Raw genomic sequence first — 9,380 nt, 5'->3', positions numbered from 1 at the left:
TTTTCTTTTCTAAAATCATTCACACTATATATTTTTTGACACAAAAATGATAGCCCTAAGAAGATAGTCCATCTCTCCCACATGCCCCCACCCAACTTATCTCTCTAAATAATTCATCAAAATGGGCAGGCTTGAAAAAAATTAAAGCAATACCATCATTGTCACCATAAAATTCTCAATAAATCTAACACTTGCAACTCCACTTGTACTTATATATAACAAACATTTAGGCGCACAAAAGATGAATTTATACAACAATAATCCATCAATCTCAACCATCCAAATTTCCATTTACTCCAATCACAAGCCATATGATTTGATGGCCCATCACATCCAATGGCTCATATTTGTGGAATCATCTAGGGTTCATGGAATTACTTTATCATAGTTCCATATTCAAATGTTTAATACAGCTGGACTTCTTAAACACTGTGCTATATTCCTTACAAGTTGTACTTTGACATTTTGGGTTTAGACAAAAGAATAAATTTATGAATGATGTTGATCTATCATCCTCCCATCTCCATAAAAGAAACATGTCTTATCTTCTTTTTGCATAATTAAAGTTTGTTCTTCTAGTCAATTTACAAATTTATTATAGTATTTAAGAATTATTAGATGTAATAATAATTTTTTACCAAAAATAAAATAAATTTGAAATAAAAACCTATAATTTGCCAGACAATTATAGAATTCCAGGCTAAATCCAGGTGTTTTTTCTTTCTTTTTTCTCTCTCTCGTACTTTCCCGAGAATCAAAAAGCCATGAACCACGAGGGTTCACTTGTAATTTTTCCAGGTTTCTTCGAAATCATTAGGCAGGCATGATTGATGCTTTCAGAAGTTTAATAATAGAAAAAGACAAAGCAGGCATGCCATAGCTTCAACTTCTGTTTACCCCACCCACCAAACTCCTCATGCAGAGACCACCAAGAATTCATCTAAGTACAGTTTTTTCCCCCAAAGATTCTTCTGTTTCAGCTTTTTTTTTGAAAGCTGAAGACAACTGCAACAACTGGGTTTTGGTGAAATCAATGATCTGAAGCGTCCATGCATTACTATTGCCTGTACAACCGTTTCAGCTTCTGGGTTTGTTTGTGTTACTGGAAAAGGAGGAGAGTTCTGTGATTTGATTTTGGGGTGTTTGGCATGCTAGAAAATCCGGGTATTTTTCAGAAAACTGTTTCTGGGTTTTTTCAGCGCAGATTATGGTCATGGAAATTGTGGTATCTTTGGTATTGTTGTTTGTGGGTATTGCTGTTTTGATCGTAATTCATGTGTGTATTGTTGGGAGGGCTTTTAGGAGAGCGTATGGAAATGGGGCTATGGTTCAAAGGGGTGGCAGTGGAGGCCTAGGGATGTCCCAAGATGAACTGAAGAAGCTTCCTTGCTTTGAATACAAGGCGGTAGCACTAGAGAAAGCGAGTAACAGCCCAGTGGATTGTGCCGTTTGCTTAGAGAATTTCAGGAAGGGGGATAAGTGCAGGTTATTACCAAACTGTAAGCACTTCTTCCATTCTCAATGCATAGATTCATGGCTGTTGAAGACACCCATTTGCCCTATCTGTCGAACATGCGCTAGCACTCCCAAGATCAGCACGTTTTCGGGCCAGGAGAGTGGCATTTCGAGAGATGTTGGAGCTGAATTGACATAAGAGTTCAGCGCTTCTCTTCATGGCTGATTTCATCTCTGCTTGCTTTCTCTGGCCCTCTCCCTCTGTTTTTCCCTCTCCCCATTTTTGAACCTGTGGTTTAAGTTTTCTTTTATGTGAAATTTAGTAATGTTTTTGTTTGTCCTCCACCATACAATTACATAGAAGGAGAAAGTTTGCTCTCCCTTTTTCTTGTTCTGAATATTTCTCAAGCTCAAGTAATTGAGATTAAAGGGCTTTGTTGAATATTGCGCATTACTTATTTTGATATGCATATATTCGTAGAAATGACTGTTTCTGTTAAACAGCTGAGCATAACCTCATTCCAGAATCAAAGCTACAAACCCTAGCAATTCATTGGGATTCAGGTTTACTGCATCTGCATTTGGTTGGTGGGATAAAAGTTATAGGATTGAGATCTGATCCAAGGAAATACTATTCCCTGGAAAAGTATGGTTGGCAATTTGAATTTCAGCAGTTGGGCAATAGTCCTGGAATGGAGTTCTCTGCTGACTGAAGACTTCACCAAGGGACCCTTTCCAACAAGGTTGTCTAATTTTTCCACAATGGGGTCCTTGCGTCTCTGGTTCAAATAATGAATTTTGAGAAATGGTGCTGTGGACAGGGTGTCTTGGATTCTACTCAATCACATTAGAATTAAACTGTATACCTTTTACGTATGAATGATGGGGTTTCGGTGTCTCTAGCCGGTGGGGCTTGTGGATGGGGGGGAAGGAACCTGTATCTGCCCCCTGTATACTGAATGTGTCCAAAAGTAGATATCAGTCTCCATCAGTCATTTTGTGCATAATTAGATCACTGGATGTGGTGACGAGAAAGTTGTTCCAGTTCAACATGCTAACTAGTTCGGGAAGTTTTATGGGATTGTTTCTGTGAAGTATGAAGCTGAAAAAGTCATTGTAGAACAATATAATCGTTACTACCGCTTGGATCTCGGAATAGTATTCTTGTTGTCAACTAGTTCCCAAGCTCAAGGACTTGAAAATTATAATACCTGGAAAGTATCCCAATAGTTGAACCCAAAGGAAGTGACCGATGAATTAGTTCAAAAAGGAGATGAAAGGGGAGTTCTTTATATTTTTTGCATTGAATTTGAAAGGTATGAGAGCTGAAAAATCAAGAAATTAAATAAATAGAAAATGGCTAAAGTTTGAGTTTATTTTATGCAATTTTCCCTTATGACCCTGTCTTAGATAGGTACCACACCATAGAGCTTTTGCTCTCTCCGCCCATTTTTCTTTCAAAACACTAAAACCTAATTTGAGCTAAGTTTTGTGTTTACAAAGTTTGTAACCCATGCCAATGACTAACACCACTAGAAGAGTTCTCACCCCTTCGCTTAATCCTACGACACAAGATTGATAAAGTCTTATGAGGACTCTACATTACTATAGTCATCACTCCACCAACTATCGTCTGCTCAAGACATTTTCAAGTAATGATAACAAGTGGTGACAACAATGAAAGTGTTGATCTTTGCCCTAACTTGCCTTAACTAACATTTGATGAATTGAATGGGAGCCTAAGCTAGACAAGATAATAAAATTGAAAATTAAACATTTGAAAACATAAATAAAGATGTAAGATTACAACTACACTTAGAAGAAATAGAGTTCTTCCTCTTTATTTTTCACATTCACCTATTCCTACATTGCTCTCGACCATGCTTCTCCTTTCCACTTCTTTTATAGCTGACTATTTATAAAAGGTGAAGTGATATTCAAAAGCCTTCAACTTGGAGGCAAATGGAATGTCTCTTCGTTGAACAACTTGTAAAATGAGGTGACTTCCTAAGATTATTAGGTAATGATAGCTCTGAATCACCTCCTGAGGCATTGACGATGGTCCTAGAGAGCTTTGGTGAAGGGTGAGAATGGGAAGAAGTGAGTGAGATTTGGCGATTTTAAGTTCAAGTCTCCACTAAAGAGAATAGATGAAGAGTAATAAATGAAGAAAGAGGGATTTGGGAAGGTCTCAAGGCTACTTGGGCTTGAAAAATAGCTTATAATTACAAAGAAGGGTTGTCTTAGCTACTAGGCTTCCAACCTAGTGAGCACAATGTTTGCTAGGCTAGCCTAGTGGGTAGCCTAAAGAGCCTTTAAGCTTGCTAGGCTAAACCTAGTGGGTTGACCTTTTTTTATGCATTTTTTTTTCTTTTGTAGTTTTTTAAGGGGAATCAATAGAGCATCACATCATCTTCCTTCTAAGGTTACTAGCCCTTCCAAAGTGCTCTGTTTAAGTCACCTTCTGCCTTCTTTTTTTTGCAAAACTCAACCCAAGAGCCTTATATGAGAAAACATGATACATTGAGTGCTATTGTGCATGCAGTGTCATGAGTTTGCATTATTTAATTATGATAATAATGAGCAATTCCACACTAATCACCTATTTTAAAATGGCATTAACAAATAGGGAAAAGAGTTTTTGGGTAATCACTGCTAAAAACAAATTGATACTTCTTAGCCATGAATACTAAGGGCACTAGCTTGTTAATTGCAAATATGCCATTTTGTTTAGAAATTGCACTTGAGCATGAACCAAGTTGACCCTAAGCATGGTTATATAGATGAATTCCCTAATTTGATGAGCTCTCATGCGCCACACTCTCTGTATATAGATAAGCCCCAATATCTAAGCCTTCTTATGCCCAAGCTTGCGTGAAAGTCAATCTCAAGCACAATGGGTTAGACACACGATTCAATCTTACCAATCTCCCTTAAACAACAAAGTTAGCCTAGTTAGCACCTATCAAGCTCAACATTCCTATGATGCCACCATTGCAAGTATAAATGTCATCACTATAAAGGTTGTTGGTCATTTGCCCTTATGTAGTACTATATAAGGGGCATAGTAATCAAGGTGAAAGGAAAGTGCTACTACTCCCAAAAACCCTAGCTATTTCATTTTTTCTTCCCAATTAGACATTAACTTCACTATCGAAGGGCAATCTCTAGGAACCTCCTTTAAATATTCCTTAATTTGCAGCTTGCCATAAAAAATGGAAAGGAGACACTATCTAAACTAAGGTAGTTACGAAGCATCTAGACTGTAACTTTAACTCAAATTATTTTTTTTATTTTTCATTATTTTCAAGAAAGTCCTATTTATAGAGTTTATATTTGGATAAATTACCTTTTTAAGTTTGAGTAGGATTGGAAAACTTATTATTTATGCTTAGCTCCGAAGACTCTATAAACACTTGGTTTTGTAAAGGATTTTATGAGATAGTGAAAAAGTGAATGGTAAAAAAAAAGTGAAGGGAAATAAGCAAATGGGGAATTGGGCTTTGGATAGAAAGAGGATGAGAGAGTTTGTATCTCTATTTCTATATATATATTTGAAGCTTATTAGTGAATTTTATCTTTTTCTTTGATAAGCATAGTTAATTGCATCAAATCACATAAATCTTTTGTTTTCTTTATTTCACTTTTTTTTGTGCTATGTTTGGATGTTGTGATTTCCAAAAAAATTGTTTCAAAGTTGTGATGTGAAGATCCTAGGAAAATTGTTTTGAAGATGATTTGGTGTAAAATATGATATTAAGCATTTTGATGAAAAAAATAATTTCAATTTCCAATAAAGTATTATTAAAAATGTTTTGATGGAACAAAGACTTCTCAAAACATTATAAAACAAGAAACCAAAAAGCATGAAGGATGAAAATTAGAGAAAATTATATGCAAGAATAGTAAGCACTATTCGTTTAAGTTTGACTCCTATAGTAAAACATATTGTTTTAAATGTTAAATCTCCTTTTGATTTATAAAAGAAAAGTTTAGAAAAATTTATACAATCAAAATTTTTTACAAATAGATTATATTTGAAAAAACAATTATATAAGTTGAAGATGGATAAAGGAACTAATGCTAGGGATCATATAAGTAAATTTAATATGTGCATAGCTCAATTATTGGGTGTAGAAATCAAGATTGATGAAGAAGATCAAACTATTATTTTATTAAATCCTTATCGAAATCATATGAGACATTGATGACTATACTTTCAATTGAAAGATAATGTTAGAGATCATATAAGTAAATTTAATAAATGTATAACTCAATTATTATTGTAGAGATCAAGATGGATGAAGAAAATGAAATGATTATTTTATTGACATCCCTATCGAAATCATATGAGACATTGATGACTACACTTTTAGTTGAAAGATGACGTTGACCATAGATAAGGTGCCAATTGCTCTTTCGGAAATAAAATATATTAAGCAGCCAAATAATTTGTTTCATATTGAACAAGTTCCTGTGGTGAAGTTTGAGTCATGTCATGGTAAGAGTAAATTGCAAGAGATATATTATGATAAGAAAGATGATTGTTCTCAATCACATTTTTGGAGGGATGTGTAGAGTTGTTACTATTGCCACAAAAAAAAAAAAAAAAAAAAAAAAAAAACTTATTAGAAGGTATTGTGAAGCTACTAGAAACAAAGAAAAAACTTGAATCTTAAAAGACTTCATATTCTGTTAATGATATTAATATTGGAATTGTGAAAGTGAAGATGTTTGATAGTGTTGGGAGGATATTAACTTATATTAAGTATGTTTCTAAATTGAGGAGTTTAATTTCTTTCTAGGCTATGATTTTTCTATGAATGAAAATATTATGAATGTTAACAAAGGTGCTTTAATAGTTATAAAAGGGGAAAATGCAAAAATTTTACATCTTGATTGAGAAGATAATTTTAGGTCAAACTATGACGGCAAAGTCATGCCATAAAGAGTTATATGCTAGTGTTAAAGAAGTTGCAAGAATAGAAGAAGGAAAAGATTTTGATATTAGATGAAACATATAAAGACAAGATGATCAAAACTTTGCTTTCAACTAAGAGCACCCATTGGCAAAATGATGAGACTAATCACAAAAGGAACAGAGTTGTAAATAAGACAAAGATGATTTCTCTACATGTTTATTCTTTTGATTATAAGATGATGACAACCTACCCTTATGAGATGCAAAAGTGTGGATATAAAGGAGAAATAACCTGACTCAAATTATTATTTTTATATTTTTTAGAAAAGTCGATATTTATAAAGTTTTGGTATGAGTAAAAGCTCAAAAGACTCTCTCTCTCTCTCTCTCTCTCTCTCTATATATATATATATATATATATATATGTGTGTGTGTGTATATGTGTGTGGCTTTATATAAGATTAATGAAAGATTGAAAAAGTGAATAGTTAGAGAGATAGAAAGGTATGTCAATTTTGGATAAAAGAGGTTGAGAGATTTGAAATTTATTAGTGAATTATCTCTTCCATGAACGTAAGCAATTATGTCAAACTACATAAATATTGTTTTTTTCTATTTCATTCATATATATGTATATATATATTAGTTGGGCTTAGGTGTTGGAATTTTCACAAACAAACCATTAGTTGTTGCCCCAAAGGTTCTAAGTATTGACTAAGTCCAATACAATTCAACCGACTTGGAAGCTTAAACCAAATATCATCTTCAACATAGACTTGACACAAAAATTGATTAAACTTAATTGACCGGTTAAACTCAGTTGATTGAGTCAAGATTCCTAATTAACTTAGTTGAATCATTTGAGTTATTAAAATATTCTCTAATTAAATCCAAAATTATTTTATTCCCCTTTTAAATCACAATAAAAAGCAACCAAAACCAAGAAATCTCTAAAAAAAATCAAAGATTCTCTTCAAAAGGATTTTTTTTTCTAGACCATGACTTTACCCATGAAGATGAAGAAGAAGAAAGACACATCCTTCATGCCAACAATGATGTTGTAGTGGCTACCTTACTGGTGAGAACATCATATGTCTCCATTGGCGGCAATCTTAGCATGTTGGTGTTGCCTCTTCTTCTCCATCTTTGCAGTATTTGTGGTGTGATGTGGGTGTGTACTGTAAAGGAGGCTCTTTGCCTCTGCAAACTGGGTACCCTCTCTTGCGATGTAGGTTAGTGGTGTTTGGGATTAGGAATTTGAAAAAAATGGCCAATTCTATTGTTTTATATGTGAATCATTTTTTACTTCACATGATCATATATGTGCGTCAATTTGCCTTATATGCCAATAGTGTTCGGGATTGTGAATTTCAAAATTATTGTTTTATATGTTAAGTATGGTATGAATTGTTTTAATTTAGTTAATATTGTTTTATAAGGTAATGATATTATGTATGGTGTATTATTTTATATGCTAATTTATTATTAATAATTTAATAAATCATACCATTTATTATTATGTTAATATATTTTTAAATTTATTAGTTTCTTAATTTATTTAATTATATTATTTTTAAAAATCATTTTTATAACTTTTTGAACTTCTTAACTATCTTACTTTGCGCATTGGCCAATACCAACCAACCTAAGATGCCAAGTCTGATGTGTTTCAAAATCCTACAAGTCAATAATCGATACGGCAATTTTGAACCATGGTTGCCCGAACAACCACCAGCCCATGAGTCATCAGATACGAAGGCCCACACTGAAGCCTCAAGCTGCTGTTCCTTCTGGGCTTATCAGATATGTTCTCTTTGTTTAGAAGGCTCAATTATTGTCCGACTACAATGTGCCAAGCCCAAACTTAAAATGGGCTCAAGAATGCAAGTAGAAGCAGAAGAAGAAATGAGACTGAGGCTTCCCAGGCTTGCAGCAATGGAGAAGATGCACCATTCAAAGTGCCCAAGGGTGCTGCATCTCTGCTGCTATGAAGAAAGTTTCCAAATGAATGCATATCTGAGATGTCTATAACAGAAAATGGCTGCTGGTAAATTCTTTGGAAGCTCTCCTGTAGGGATGGGTTGGAGTCCCATCAAATATTTATTTGTAACTTTTCTTTTTACTATTTTTAATCTTGAAATATTTAATTAGAGTCATATCTCTCTAAAGAGAACTGCCTCAAGCATCCTAGATGGCACCATTGTTGTTACGTCTGCAACTTCTAATTCTCTTGTCTAAGGGTATGATCTAATTGATTATGTGGACGGCTAACTTTCTTGTTCTCCAACCACTTTCCAGGCCACAACAACATCACCACCCGAACCAAACCCGACTTACAAGTTGTGGATAAGAGAAGATTATCTCCTCTTCCTTGCAACTATTTGGTCTGTTGATCCCAACATTGTTCCCCTTGTCACAGGAACTAAATCCTTTATAGAAGCCTGGTCTTGTCTTGAAAGGACCTATGCTAATGCCTCAAGAAGCCATGAACTCAACCTAAAAACCACTCTTGCAAGGATCAACATGGACACTATGTCAGTCAATGATTATTTACTAACCCATCAAGCACGTGGCTAATGACCTTGCATTGATTGGTGCTCTGGTTAGTGAAGATGAACTCCTCCTCCATGTCCTCAGTGATCTCAGTCTTGAATACAAAAAACTAGGTGTTGTCATGTGTGCAAAGGAAAATCCTATTTCTTTTAAGAAATTACACCACAAGTTGATTCATCATGAAATTTATCTCAAGAGAAATAAGGAAAGGAAAGAAAGTTTTCGATGCTGCTTCACAATATAATTGGGGTATAAGTTCCAAAACTTCCTTAAGTCTCAAACAAATAACAAAAATTATAATTATGGAAGTAACTCCAACAACAATAGGAACTACAACCCATAAGCCAATCACCCTTCATCCAATCAGCCATGAGTGTAGTGCCAACTATGTGATCGTGTAAGTCATAGTGCCAAAACTTGTCGTTCAAGACCTCCAACCAGTTTGTTGACT

The 9,380-nt window shown here is 34.3% G+C and overlaps 1 protein-coding gene across 1 annotated transcript; it reads left to right on the top strand.

Annotated features, from left to right (window-relative positions):
* The first annotated feature begins 711 nt into the window (after positions 1-711).
* Positions 712-1,897, top strand: LOC100852675 (RING-H2 finger protein ATL56-like). The gene has a single exon (XM_003634245.4). The coding sequence runs from the start codon at positions 1,208-1,210 to the stop codon at positions 1,652-1,654; it is 447 nt and encodes a 148-aa protein (XP_003634293.2). The 5' UTR covers positions 712-1,207; the 3' UTR covers positions 1,655-1,897.
* The last annotated feature ends 7,483 nt before the right edge of the window (positions 1,898-9,380 follow it).

Source organism: Vitis vinifera, chromosome 17 (genome assembly GCF_030704535.1).
Source record: "Vitis vinifera cultivar Pinot Noir 40024 chromosome 17, ASM3070453v1".
NCBI lineage: Eukaryota > Viridiplantae > Streptophyta > Magnoliopsida > Vitales > Vitaceae > Vitis > Vitis vinifera.
This window is presented reverse-complemented; position numbering and strand designations above follow the sequence as displayed.